Raw genomic sequence first — 15,430 nt, 5'->3', positions numbered from 1 at the left:
GTCCTCAAAGAATATGCACTTTGAATTCGGCACAGTTTTAATGCAAAATTGGTAAAATAAAAGAGAAGTAAAGAGAAAAAATATTAATTAAAGTATTGTTAGTGAGAAATGAGTCCACCTCATTATAGAGAAAAGAGTTTCCTAAACTGAAAAATGCATATTCTTGTGGATAGACTAAAAAAAGAATCATATTTTTGTGGGACGAATGGAGGCTGATTTAGAGCACATGGCTGAAGATTGATAAATGTTTCCGTAGTACTATTTGGCAGCTTCGTAATGATCAATGTATTATTGTCCAATGTGTTATGGACAATTACTTTGTATCGATTTGACATATATAAATGACAACTCTAAAAGAATGTACCCTCTTCGTTCATTCAATTTTGTCACAATTTGACCGGATACGAATTTTAATAAATGTAATGAAAAGTGAGTTGAAAAAGTTAGTACACAGTGGGTCCTACTTTTAAAGTATTAGTTTTATAATAAAATGTGAGTAGGAATGAGTTAGTGGAATGTGGGGTCAATTAACAAATATGGTAAAAAAGTGAAATATAACAAAATTTGTGGGACGGACGAAAATAGAAAAATGTGACAAATTTTCAGGGACAGAGGAAAGTAATATTTTAGGTCAGCTTAAAATTCTAAAGTAAGATTTGGGTATCGTTTTATGAAATTTGGCGGCAAAAGTGAATAGTCAAATTGTGGCTTTATATATTTATAGATATAGATAGATTATAGATTATAGATTATAGATTTATAGGTAAGATGTGCTCTTTCAATTTGCATTTAAAATAAATTATAAATATGTTTAAAACAATATACAAATCTACGTTCAACAATATACATATATGTGTTGAATTAAACAGAACTTATCTTTTACAATATATACAAATTCTCTTTTCAATTAATACAGATTCGATTAGCTATAAAAACACAAAAATGGCATGTGTGTATTAGATCTTAAAATTCATCGGTTTAGATTTGGTCAATTAGCATATAAAATGTGGCTCCCGATTGAATTCAAAATTTTATCCGAATTATAGTCTCTTAATATTATACATAATAAATACTATAATTGTAATAACAAAGGAACTGTTGAACTCAAATATTTAATCTCATCATGTTATCATTTACATTGATTCCCTTACTCACATCGAGTGGAAGTTGCTGGTTATTCCAGAGGAATTTGGATTTGCTGGAAATACTTTCTCTCCGTAGAAGTAGTTTACAATCATCGGCAATTTATTCATTGTAGAGTGAAAAGAGGACACAACCCGAGCTCGATGTTTGTCACGTTTGTGTATGGCAGCCCGCAACTAGCTTGTCGTCGTGTGCCTTGGAAGTATCTTGGGCTGATCGCAGAGACGGTAAGTGAGCCATGGGTGATAGAAATCCATGGGTTCCATCCTAAAACCAATTGGTGATAGGAGGAGTGGCCCATGGATTTATATACTAATTTCAGTTTTTCGATGTGGGACAGTTACATGTTATTTTTCTAGTTTCAATTGCCAACACCCTCCTTCAAACCCTTCAAGGTGAACTTGGAGGGGTTGGACCTTTTTTCTGATCGATTGGACAACTGGCCTAATTTTTTTTTTGATTGGTTGGACCACTGGCCCAAATTTTAAGCCCAAATATACTGTTGGGTCAGTCATTTTTTCGGTTTTAGCCCAGATATACTGATGGGTTAGTTAAATTTGACCCACAGTAGGCGACCCGCTCTGATACCATGATAGAAATCCATGGGTTCCATCCTAAAACCAATCGGTGATAGGAGGAGTGGCCCATGGATTTATATACTAGTTTCAGTTTTTCGATGTGGGACAGTTATATGTTATTTTTCTAGTTTCAATTGCCAACAATGGGTTCTGGCTGGGGACTTTAACGCAATGTTGAATAGTGATGAGAAACAAGGGAGCTCATCTTCTAGATCGAGTGTGTGTGCATTATTTCAAAAAATTATTTTTTATTACAGTTTAGGTGACATGGGGTTTAGAGGGCCTCGGTTCACCTGGGCTCGGGGAAGATTGGCCAAGCAATTAAGCAAGCTGCACATGGGGTATCTCCAGTTTTGATTTGGAGTGAGCTTTTTATGATGGCTGATTGCCCATGCCCAGAAATGGCTCCAACAACTCTATGCCTCACTTACAAGATCTGCTGTGACTTCTTGAATTTGAAAATGTTGTCAAAAGCGGGTTGGCAGCGATATGGTTTGGCATTTAGGTTCTTGGCTGTGAGCTCAGATTGCGACACTATCTATATACAGGTGGGTGTTCACATGTGGGGAGCAATTACTATTATTTATCATCATTATTTTTATTTATTAAAACATTTCCTGTTTAGATGCCTTTCTTTTCTCAATTATTTTCTTCTGGTAATCACATGCAAGTTGACAAACTCTTTCAATATTGCATTACCACTAATTTTGTCTTTTATTTTCAAATAATTGCCAGAAAATTTTCAAACTTTGGTCGATTTATAGTTAATTTCGTTATATCATAATTTTGGTTTTTTTTTCATTTGTCTTATTGATTTGGATTTGAGGATAGTCTAATAATTATAAATTTATAATTCATATTTTTCAAACTTAAATTTCATATTTTTGAACTATATACAAATATGCATTTTAAAGTATGGGTTTCAACTTTCTACCGTCATTAATGTCATTCACAATATCAATTGAACTTCAGCCAATTAAAAAACATTGATGGAAACCTAAACCAACTAATCCAAGTCAAATTCATTAAATTATGGATTAAAATTTTTTTTTTTTTAATTCCCATGTTCTAACGTCTAAGACCATTATTAATTTCAACATGGCAGTTACTTAATTATCTGGCCGCATTAATAATTAAATTGGAGTAAATTGCCAAAAAAATAAAATAACCATAGATGATCCATTTTAGTCAACTTTGCAAATTTTAAAAATAGTCGATTTATAACATTTTTATTCATTGTCGCATATAATCTCAAATTTAGAAAAGGTATGCCGATGTGTGTGATAGAAACAAAACATTTGGCTGATTATTATTTGATACACCTAGTACCTAGTTAGCCAAATCTTTAGTTTTTATATATGTGTCTAGCTAGAATTTTTTTCCACTTAGACAATTAAAATATACTCCACCACAATTAAAATTATACAGATATAATTAATATTTTTAAAAAATTCTGATATTGATCAAAACTTATAAATTTGGCCAATATATTATGTCGAATAATAGATCTCAAAATCCTTCAAATCAAAATCTCATTGTTATCTTTTCTAATGAGCGAAAAGTCCCTATTAAAAGTTACTCCCTCCGAATTCCTAATAAATGTCTCATATTTAACTGTCGCGGTTTTTAAGAAATTATTTAACTCGGTGGAGAAAAGCGGATAAAAAAATAACAATTTCATTATATCATCAAAGTTATACAGTATATTACACCAACAAAAGATAATACAACACAAATTTAACAAGGCCTTATTCATAATCAAGCACAATCCACAAAAATTGATTTCTCAATCCCCTCATTTCCACTTGGAATGCAACGGCGGAATGCTCTGTTCGTTTCTGAAGAAATTCCCCGGATCAACCATGGTTTTCACCCGAACAAGACGATCAAAATTGTCCTTGAAATATCTCTTGCCCCAAACACTTGCTTGCTCGTAGCTCGTCTCCCCCACAACGTTGTTAACTCCAAGGTCGAGATCTCTGTAGTTGAGATACGCTTCCCTCGGATTACTCGAAACGTAAGGAGTCATGTAGTCCTCAAGCCGCCTCGACCAGCCTACGTACCTCTCCGAATCCCGAGCATTTTCTTCCTCCCAACCGATACGATGAGAGATCATGTACAGGTTCCCGCCTCTATGAGGAAAAGGAATGGCGGATTCGGAGATCTCCGCCATTTTCCCGCCATAAGGAACGAGGATCAATAAACCTCTCGTAGCTTCCTCTGCTTTGAAGAATTCTTCCAATAATCCTTCAAAGCCCTGTTGAGGAATTGGTTCCTTCACATAGTTTGATTTCTGTTTGGAGAATCCTTTTTGGGGCTGAGTTCTGTTGAGCAGGATTTGCAGCGGTGTTTGGATGGGGTTTCCGGCGAAGGCGACGGTGGATTTGATCCAGCTCGTCTCGGTGCAGTTTTCTCGCATTAGGCCGAGCTCCGGGAAACTTTGCTGCATCAGCGGCAGCAATTTTTCGGCGTCTCCGAGGAAGAGCCCGGAGAAGGAGGCGCGGATGGTCGGAGTGGTTCCGTTTTGTATGGTGCTCGACCGGGATATCATGATTCCCATTGACAAATTGTCGTCGATGTTGGGAGCGACGTATTGCCAGCGGTGGATGAGTTGAGTTGCGTTTTGTTCTAACGTTCTGGCTACCGAGAATATGGTGACTTTTTCAGGTACATTCACTAATCGTACCTGTTTATATCAATTTCAAAACATATATTTCAATAGTGTAAAAGACATAATTTCAACGACTATATAAGTTTTATGGGCAATTCTATTTATATGTACTCTAATGCATTTTTAGTTTGTCTCATACATATTATTACAGTTTCATTTTAAATAAATCTAAATCAACGTTAATATATCCAACTAAATTTTATCCCGTCATAATTATTACTTCTGTTACTTTTTCACTCTCATATTAATATATTTATAAATATTTTATTTGTGCAGTTAACACACTAAACAAAATCTTCTAAAATCATGTCTCATGCTATGATTAAGATATCTTTTATAAGAGAGATGCAGTAATTGATTTTAGAATGGAATCTCATATCAGAGCAAGTCTCTTATTGTGGACTAAAACAAATATAACTAACTCAACAGCATATTTGGACGAATTTTGAATAGTACCTTCCAGGCAACAACTACACCAAAGCTGGCAGCGCCACCTCCTCTGATGGCCCAGAACAGATCTTCGCCCATTGATCCTCTGTCTAGAATTCTACCATTGACGTCGACTATTCTTGCATCGATCACATGATCAGCAGCCAAGCCATTCTTTCTAAGCATATAGCCATAGCCTCCTCCACTGAAGTGGCCTCCGACACCGAGTGTTAGGCAAACACCCGCCGGAAATCCAAGAATCGGACTTTTCTCCGCGATTCTGTAATACAACGAGCCGATGGTGGCACCAGCTTCGACCCACGCAGTTTTTGACCCAACATCGACTGTGATTTCACTGAGATTGATCAAATCAATGACAACAAACGGGACTCGTGATACATAAGATAGCCCTTCGAAGTCATGGCCACCACTTCGTGTCCTGACTTCGAGGCCAGCTGTTTTGGCACAGTATATGACAGGCGGGATCTGAGATTCGTGTTCTGGGGTTATGATTGCATGCGGCTTCGGTGTGGATTCCGTATCGAATCTGAGGTTGTAGATGGAATATTCCAAGATGGAAGTGTATGATGAATTGCTTGTGGTGTAAACAATGTTGGAAATTGACGAGTAGTTGTCGAGTTTCTCAGACAGACAATGTAGGAAGTCACCGGCGGCAGAAGCTGCCGATGAGGACGAGAAGATGAGAAGAAGAATCAAAGAAAAGGTTGGAGTTTTCATGGTGTTGAGATGAGTTTGTGTTCTTTGTTTTCTTTTCTTTTTCTTTTTATAGATAGAAAATATGCAAAACATTACATGAAAACTTTATTAAACTAATAGGGCAAGTTTGAATAAGTAAAAGAGGTTTAATATATTGTTTTCCGGCAACAAATGATTTGGTCAAATTAAATTATCTAATTCTTAGGTATATACGGGAAAAGATTTATCCTTGTTCGCGTATAAAGACAAAAAAACAAAAGTTATTCAAAGACCTAGCAATTTATAGAATTAACTAAAGTTGTTACAAATTTTGAGCTGGTGTCTAAAGGGCATATTAATTTTTGAAAAAGTTTGTACTTTTTTTAATAAAAGAGTAGTAGGAAAATGTTTTGAACTATGCAAAAAAAATTAGGTTCTTGAAATTATTGTTAGGAGTTTTATATAATAATTTACATTAAATTTGAATATATTTAAATACTTTATAATTGTGAAAATTTGAAAAGATAAGGTGGTAGGGGATGATCTCCTTCGATGTTCTATCTGTGCCAAATTTTATGGATTGGTCTAAAACTCTATATAGTCCGACAATTTAATAATACTAGAATTAGAAATTTTATGACCTGAAAAATGATCACTATCTAAATGACCGTAAACCGAATAGCTCAAAATTCAATAGGATTAGCCCGAAATTTGTTAATTATTTTTAGTTTTCAACTTTCATTAAAGTTATAAAAGTTAGGAAAAAAATTTTAATTTATTATTTGAAAAATACAAGAAGAGCTAATATCAATGATCAATCAGCCTGTCGATACTATCTAAATTCATCGTCTCAATTTATACTGCAAATCCAACTCACTCCAATTTACAGAGAAACAATAAAAATGGAAAGTTCAATAAAAACAATCCAACTCATCTTCTTAGCTCTCCTATTTTCTCTCTCATCAGCCTCAACAGTTGACCAGTCTTTCCTCCGGTGCCTGGACGACCACTCCGACCCCTCCAGTCCGACCTCTGCAGTTCTCTACAGTCCAAACAACTCCTCCTTTTCCTCCCTCCTCCAAAACTACCTCAACAACCTCCGCTTCAATTCCTCCGCCACTCCAAAGCCCCAATTCATCCTCACCGCTCTCCAAATCTCCCACATTCAGGCCGCCGTCGTCTGCGCCAAATCCCACGGCCTCCAAATCAAAATCCGCAGCGGCGGCCATGACTACGAGGGCCTCTCCTACCGCTCCGATTTCTCCGATTTTTTCATACTAGATTTGTTCAATCTCCGGGCCGTCGACGTCGACGCCGACGCCGGAACGGCGTGGGTCGAGGCCGGCGCGATCCTCGGCGAGGTCTACTACGCCATCGCTGAGAAGAGCGCGGCCCTCGGCTTCCCCGCCGGAGTCTGCCCCCGGGTCGGCGTCGGCGGCCACTTCGGCGGGGGCGGCTACGGGAACATGATCCGCGCGCACGGCCTCTCGGTCGACAACATCGTTGACGCGAGGCTCGTTGACGCCGGAGGACGCCTCCTCGACCGGGAGGCCATGGGCGAGGATCTGTTCTGGGCGATCACCGGCGGCGGAGGGTATAGCTTCGGCGTCGTGGTGTCGTATAAAATCGAGCTCGTCCCGGTCCCGCCGAAAGTAACGGTTTTTAGAATCCAACGGTTGTTTAACGAGAATCTGACGAACCTCGTTTACCGTTACGTAGAGGCTGCGGCGACAGAACTGCCGCCGCAGCTTTTTATCAGGATGAGCCTGGACATTGTGAACGTCTCGAACGTCGCGACGAATCGGGCTAGATTCGTCGCAATGTTCCTTGGTGCATCAGGGGAATTACTTTCCCTTATGCACCAGAAAATTCCTGAATTGGAATTGAAAGAGACAGATTGTCTGGAAATGAGCTGGATCGAATCAGTGCTATTTTGGAGTAGTTTTAAGCCGGGAACTCCGGCGACTGCTCTTCTGAATCGAAAACCCCCAAAAGTCGATTACCTAAAAAGGAAATCGGATTACTTAAAGAAGCCGATTCCAAAGCCAGAAGTTGAGCTCATATTAAGGAAAATGGTGGAATTGCAAGCTCCGGAGTTGGTGTTCAACCCCTACGGCGGTAGAATGGCGGAGATTCCGTCGTGGGCGAAGCCTTTCCCTCACAGAGCCGGCAACATTGCGAAGCTACAGTATGCGACGAACTGGGAAGAAGGCGGCGAGGTGGCGGCGAATCAATACGTGAATTTGACACGCCAGCTATTTGATTATATGTCGCCATACGTGTCAGCATCGCCTAGGGAGGCGTTTTTGAACTATAGAGATCTGGACATCGGAATCAATGATGGAGGTCTAGATAGCTATGAGCAGGGAAAGGTCTATGGGCTAAAATATTTCAAGGAAAATTTCTATAGATTGGTGAAGATCAAGACAATTGTTGATCCCGATAATTTGTTCAGAAACGAGCAAAGCATTCCAGTTTCACCCAAATAGAAATTAGATAATTTTACGATAAAATGCAACTTAGTTGATTAAATGTTATCGTTTAGTCTATAGGTTTTAAAATAAATTGATGGTTTGGTCCATTAGCTCTTCTAACATTGTACTATTGCTTACTCCGTATAATATTTTTGCTAGTAATAACCACAACCTATAATGGCTATTGGGCCTATAATTAAATTGGATGACCTTTCTCAAGTCTCAACATTACAAAAGTTGGGTCAAGATTTTGAACTTTATTTCTCATAATTAAAATTTTTCAATGAATTTAATTAATAATAAATTCTAATATAAACTTACTTGACTAATAAATCTATAGACATGAACATAAGAAAGTGAATTTTTATATTAAATCCTTGAAATGTTTATACCATGGGTATTTTCTTGTAAATTTATAAACTTTCATTAAATTCTAATTTTACAAATCAAACTATTGATTTTACTTGTCAACTTAAAAAATATGTTTATAAATTATCAACCTATTGATTTGCAATCAAAATTTTACTGACAAGGCTTGACGACTTACTTACGTGACACTATCGAAATTCAGCCAAAATGACGTACATTGTAAGTAGCTTAAACATCGTATTGTACTAAATTCAATAATTTCATTTGTTGTACTTCCTTATATCACATTCCTCGTTTCTCTTTTTTTCTCTTCCATCCCATTATCTCTTAAAATAAACCATAAATCGACAAAAAATCATTTAATTTAGTTATAATACGGCGAAGTTCCTTTGTCTAAAATATGAAATCGTTTTATTTAACTTTCGATAGTATCACGTGAGTAAATCATGAAGACAAGTTAGTGTCGAAATTTTGGATTGCTAACAATCAGAATCAAATCACCCATTTAATAATTTACTGATATTTTTTCGTGGCTCTATCAATTAAGTCATTCCATAATGCAACAGCCCACAACTTATGAACCTATTAATAGCTCTTCTTTATCTCTGAAGATATTTCAATGTTTTTATATACACGAAAAATGAAATGCCAAATGTTATAAAGGGTCAATGTCACAACTCATAACTCACAACAGGGACTTTTCAAACATTACATTTCATCTTCATATATAATACTTTTCATTTTTTTTTAAATACTTTTCATCTATATCATCTAGAAAATGCATATAACGACAAACTCAGTAGAATAATAATTTTCAATTTTCAAAATGTCCAAAGTTTAATATGCGGCGTAGACATTTACGCGACTAAGATATAGCGCAATTTTAGGACACATAATTTGGAAGAGACCAAGTCAAACATAAAATAACTATATAAGGTTTGTTTGACTTTGGAATTGTTGAATCTTCCCCTAATTAATTCCATTACCTACCAATTGAACCATGAATAAGTTTTTTTTTTCTCAGAGAGAGAATATTTTAAAAATCGGTTGATAAGTATTATTTTATAATTTAATTGACCGAACGGATATAACCAGCAAATTATTTTAAACTTATAATTTGATTAATATGCATGAATTATTATACTGTATCAATTTTTGAGCTTGTGTTTGCTAATAAACAGTTTTGACTTGAATCACAATATTAAATGTATGATCCTTTTAGTAGTTAAGATTAGCTTTATGATCAAATGATTTAAAACATGGGTAGTGATAAATTAACAAAATTGTATGTACAAAGTTGGACATTTTAGGTATTTTACATATAAAATTAAATTATAATTATTAATTAATTTGATGTATTACATAATTACCCTCCTATAATAATTTAGGAAAGCGTTTTCCTGCATCAACGTTTATATATTTAGGAATTGATTTACTACATAATCAATTGCATAGTTTGTAATCAATTCTGTTGAATCGATCTATTCAATTAGGTAGATAATATTGGCTGCACAATTTCTTCTTCCATTAACAAGAAAAAGGATATTTCTTCATTCCATTTCCTCTAAATTTAAACTCCCCCATACAAACTAAATTATCTTTTAAACTAACTTTCACATTTCATTATTTTATCAATAAATCAACTTTATAATTCTAAGTTATAAAATGACTACCTACGTATATAATTGCTTTTTTAATATTATCATCTAATAAAATATAAAATAATAATAGCCATTCACTTACAATTATTTCATTATTGAATCATCTTTAAATATCTAAGTTATAAAAATGGCTACAAGTATATATAACTAAAATCTTATTGTTATCATCTAACTAAATAATCATAATGGTTCATGTCCATTATATATTATTAATCAATAATCTTTATGATTCTAAAATATAAAATTGACTATTGTAATATATTCTTAGTGTTATCATCCAAGAAACAATTATAGTCATTCAAATCAGATTATTTTATTATTATATAATTCTTAAAATCATCAAGTTATAAATGACTATATACATATTTAATTATTTTCATAGTGTTATCATCCAATTAAAAAATAATAATAGTCATTCACATCTAATTATTTCATCTTTAAAATTATCTTTAAAATTATAAGTTAATAAAAGTAACATCAGGTGTATATAATTAATTTCTTATTGTTATCATCGAACTAAATAATCGTAGTCGTTCTCATTCAATTATTTTTTTAATAAACAATCTTTAAAATTCTAAACTATAAAATAACTACATGTGTATACAATAATTTCTCAGTGTTGTCATCCAAAGAAATAATTATAGTCATTCACATCTAATTATTTTATTATTAAATAATTCTTAAAATTATAAATTATAAAAATGACTATACGCATATATGATTAATTTTTTAGTGTTATCCTCCAATGAAATAAAAAATAGTAATACCAATTCGCATCTCATTATTTTATTATTAAATCATCTTTACAATTCTAAGTTACAAAAACGATTACATACGTATATAATTAATTTCTTAGTGTTATCATTCAACGAATTACAAAATAATTATAGCCATTCGCATCCAATTATTTCATTATTAAATTATCTTTAAATTCTAAGTTATAAAAATTACTACTACATGTGTATATAATTAAAATCTTAGAGTTATTATAGTCGTTTGAATCCAATTATTTTAATTAATTCTTAAATTCTAAAGTATAAAATGAGTATATATATGCATACTTTATTTCTTAATACTAGCATTACACAAAATAAATATAGGCATTTGCAACCTTTTGTAGTCTTTACTATATTATTCCTATAAATTAGAATTAACATAATTATAGTAATGTAATAGCACAAGTCATGTTGGAGACTTGGAGTCTGGGATAACCATTTTCTCTTTTTAACTTATATTTTTTCGTGTAAATTTACATACGAAATTATTTTAAATTAAAAGTAACTTTGTTTTGTTTTCATTTGTTTGCTTTTGTTATATTTTATCATTTTGTAAATTTTAATGTTAACAAGTGGGAAATTATTTATTTTATGTTTCATTCTTTTCATAAATTTATAATAAAAAATAATTTTGTTTCTTCATAAATTTCTGTAAAAAATTAATTTATAAAAATTGAATAATAATATATACATATAATTTTAAAGTTGTTTGAGTGCAATCTAAGAATAAGAAACAATTGGAACCTAATATGATTCCACGCTATATAAGAACACCAAGTAGATAGGATTAAAATGGTTGAGCAAACCTGATGCATTACTACTTTCATATTTTTTGTTGTTAGTGATCTTCCATATTTTCAAATTTTCCATAATGTATAGTCTATGTAATTTAATAGTGATTTAATTTTACAAATATAACAAAAGGGTAATTAACTGAAGAAATAATAGTTAATAAGAAAACCGGTTTAAATAAAAACCGTTTTAAAAAGAAGGGGCTTTTTGTATGTACAATTTTTGTTAATTTATCTTTACTCTTAAAACATTTTCTTATCTATCTTTTTATCATAACGGTTTCCTATTTTTTTCACAATCTATTAGATAGAAATAAAGCATCTTCGGATTATTCGATTAACAAGATTATATTTCAAATTAAATATTAAGGGACTATTCTCTGCATTATTCTCTCTTACTTTATCATTTCTCCACTTTAATTATTTATAATCATTTTTATAAAACAAGTGCAGAAAAGTCAAACCGACTTCGAATGGACGAAGAGAGTATTTAATTTATGGGATTGAATCTCGTAACTTAACCCTAGATAGATAACCACTTAATAATATATTAATAATAGATAGATAACCATTTGATAATGACTAATGTCAGCCAAACGACACCATTATCTTTGATAATGACTAATGTCAATCGAACGACACCATTATCAATTAAACTGTGCATCATCGTAGACCAATTTAATATATCCTTCTCCGTACATATTTTCCACACGTAGAAATCGTCAAAACCTCACATGGAAATTAAGTAAAGTGGGTGCACAAGTCCACCACGGAAATTAGTGCCTCCAATCATGCAATTATCCATCAAATCATACTGTTAATCCCCTATGATTAGTCGCTATAGTCACTCAATTAGTAAAGGCAAATATCGTAATATAACATATTAGATATTATAAAGTTTAATTATCTTCTCAAAACCAGTAATTTATAGATATTTAACCCTGTCGTTAACTAACACCAAATAATTTTCCACTGAAATCCTACATACTGATTAACATGTCTACATTTTGGTAAAACAACAAAAACACAAAATCCAATGTGCTAAAGTTGCAAGAAATTATACTTAATCTTCCCTCATTTTTTTATAACATGGTCCACTACTTTTTTTCGATATGTATTTCTCCTACACTCCGATATGGAGTATTCAACTTTAACTAATGCTTCCTTCATATGCGATGTCTCATTTTATCATTTCTGTTGCATTAATTTTTCACTTAGATTTCTTCATGATTTTAAAACACAAAGTCAAAAGAGGATATTACATTATATTGCATACAGTAAAAATAATATTACTTCTGTCTCATAAAAATAAATTATTTGGAATGATATAAATTTTAATGAATAGTTGGTAAAATAAGAGAGAATGAAAAAATATTTCCATAAATACAGTAGATTATTTGTAAGCAATGAGCGAAAAAAGAAATAATGCGTATTTCAATGAGACAGAGATAATATATTTTTCATATTTTTCCTATTAAATTTTTATGCACCATGCCATATACTATTACTATAAGGTGTTATTTGGTTGCTAGTTGCTACGACATATTATTATATGATAATTTATCTACGATTAAGTTGTGAGATTATTTTAGTTAAATGAGATGACTACAACTCATATGATTATTCATTTATGATTAAGTTATGAAATTATTTTAATTGCATAAGGTGAGAATTAGCCGAATCCACCCCAATCATATCCTTCCTTTTATTCCCTCTCTACCTAAATCCATCACCAATAAATATATAGGTGCGTCCAAACTAATCTTTCACCACACTGCAAAAGAGCACCTCTCTCTCTCTCTTCCCTAAAATGAATAGATTTTCCCTCTCAATAATCCTCCTAACTCTCACCATCACCCACACTTCCGCCCAAGATGTCTACGACTCGTTTGCCCAATGCTTCTCCGACACCAAAATCCCCCAATCCGAAATAACCACCACCCTCTACTCCCCAAACAGCCCCTTATTCCCCACCCTCCTCCAATCCTACATCCGCAACCGCCGCTTCAACCTCTCCTCCACCCCCAAACCCACCACCATCATCACCCCCACCTCCGCCCTCCAGGTCGCCGCCGCCGTCTCCTGCGCCAAGCGCCTCAACGTCCTCCTCAAAATCCGCAGCGGCGGCCACGACTACGAGGGCCTCTCCTACGTCTCCGCGACCCCCTTCGTCGTCCTCGACATGTTCAACTTCCGCTCCGTCGAGGTCGACGCTGCCGCCGACTCTGCCTGGGTTGGCGCCGGCGCCTACCTCGGAGAACTCTACTACAGGATCTCGGCGCAGAGCCCCGTCCGCGCCTTCCCCGGCGGCGTCTGCCCAACCGTCGCCACCGGAGGCCACATCAGCGGCGCCGGGTACGGCACCCTGATGCGGAAGCACGGCCTCAGCGTCGACCACATGGTCGACGCCAAGATCGCCGTCGCGGACGGCCGAATTGTGAACCGATCCTCCATGGGCGAGGATCTGTTCTGGGCCATCCGCGGCGGGGGCGGAGCCAGCTTCGGCGTAATCATCAGCTACAAAATAAAGCTGGTCCCAGTCCCGGCCACAGTGACCGTTTTTCGCCTCGAGAAATACGAGGCGGACAACGCGACGGACGTCTTCAGCCAGTATCAGGATTTCGCTGACACGACTGAAGACGACCTTTTCGTCCGGGCGCTTCTGCAGCCGGTCACCCGGAACAAGAAACGGAGCGTCCGCGCGACGTTTATCGGGCTTTACCTCGGCCGGGCCGACGAGCTTCTCCCGATAACGGATTCGCAATTCCCGAAACTCGGGCTTAAAAAGTCTGATTGCCGGGAAATATCATGGATTGAATCAGTCCTGTTTTGGGGGAATTTCGACAACAAAACATCTCCATCTGTACTTTTAAATAGATCGCCGGATTCCGTCAACTTCTTGAAACGGAAATCGGACTACGTGAAGAAAACAATTTCAATTTCCGATTTGGGGAAAATTTTCAACAAAATAGTGGAAATTGGGAAAGTGGGGTTAGTGTTCAATCCGTACGGCGGGAGAATGGCGGAGATTCCGGAATCTTCGACGCCGTTTCCACACCGCGCGGGGAATAAATTCAAGATTCAGTATTCGGTGAATTGGGACGAGGAAGGAGAGGCGGCGGACAAGGACTACGTGGAGCAGATAAGGGAGATGTACGGATTCATGGCGCCGTACGTTTCGGAGAATCCGAGGGAGGCGTATCTGAACTACAGGGATTTGGACATTGGGACGACGGATAACGGCGAGAACAGTTACGGTGACGGAAAAGTTTACGGCGTGAAGTATTTCAAGGGGAATTTTGATAGGCTGGTGAAGGTGAAGACGGCGGTTGATCCGGATAACTTTTTCAGGAATGAGCAGAGTATTCCGGTTTTGCCCTTTCGTGGAGGGAGGAAAGGAGGGAAATAGAGGGGTAAATTTGGATACGTCGTCATACAGATTTTTGTACTTATTTATAATTTCTATTTATTTTAGTTTATGAAATTTTAATGAATTCGGATATTTATTAGCTATCTTTTTTTTTGGCTTTCTCGATTTTCTTGTGGTGGTGAACACTTTGATCTTGATTTATTAGTTGGATGAAATAACTTTTTATCATTATTTTGTAGTTGTAGACATTAATATACGAGTGTGTGGAGCATAATAGTTGGGCTACTATTTTGTCAAACTGCTCTAACTGCACAAATATTATTCTTATTATCATTATTATGTGTGTGTGTATATATACATATGAGATTAAGGACAAAGATATTATTAGTTGCAAAGGTTAAATCTAGTGACGGAATCGAAAACAAAAATTCATGGGATCAGACATAATGAATGTTGTTGCTGACATCTATCA

General features: G+C 35.3%; 3 protein-coding genes across 3 annotated transcripts; 2 read left to right on the top strand and 1 right to left on the bottom strand.

Moving 5' to 3' along the window:
- Positions 1-3,472: 3,472 nt before the first annotated feature.
- On the bottom strand, positions 3,473-5,559 carry LOC121776258 (cannabidiolic acid synthase-like). The gene is made up of 2 exons (XM_042173419.1): positions 4,849-5,559; positions 3,473-4,407 (listed from the first exon to the last, which is right to left on the bottom strand). The coding sequence occupies exons 1-2, from the start codon at positions 5,557-5,559 to the stop codon at positions 3,517-3,519; spliced, it is 1,602 nt and encodes a 533-aa protein (XP_042029353.1). The 3' UTR covers positions 3,473-3,516.
- An 860-nt stretch (positions 5,560-6,419) lies between these two features.
- Positions 6,420-8,006, top strand: LOC121777838 (berberine bridge enzyme-like 8). Its single transcript, XM_042175189.1, has one exon. It carries the CDS (start codon positions 6,420-6,422, stop codon positions 8,004-8,006), a length of 1,587 nt encoding a protein of 528 aa, XP_042031123.1.
- A 5,342-nt stretch (positions 8,007-13,348) lies between these two features.
- Positions 13,349-15,123, top strand: LOC121777412 (berberine bridge enzyme-like 21). Its single transcript, XM_042174666.1, has one exon. It carries the CDS (start codon positions 13,399-13,401, stop codon positions 14,995-14,997), a length of 1,599 nt encoding a protein of 532 aa, XP_042030600.1. The 5' UTR covers positions 13,349-13,398; the 3' UTR covers positions 14,998-15,123.
- Positions 15,124-15,430: the final 307 nt, after the last annotated feature.

The sequence above is a fragment of the Salvia splendens genome, chromosome 18 (assembly GCF_004379255.2).
Source record: "Salvia splendens isolate huo1 chromosome 18, SspV2, whole genome shotgun sequence".
NCBI lineage: Eukaryota > Viridiplantae > Streptophyta > Magnoliopsida > Lamiales > Lamiaceae > Salvia > Salvia splendens.
Note: the sequence above shows the minus strand (reverse complement) of the source record. Positions and strands in the feature narration are given on the sequence as shown.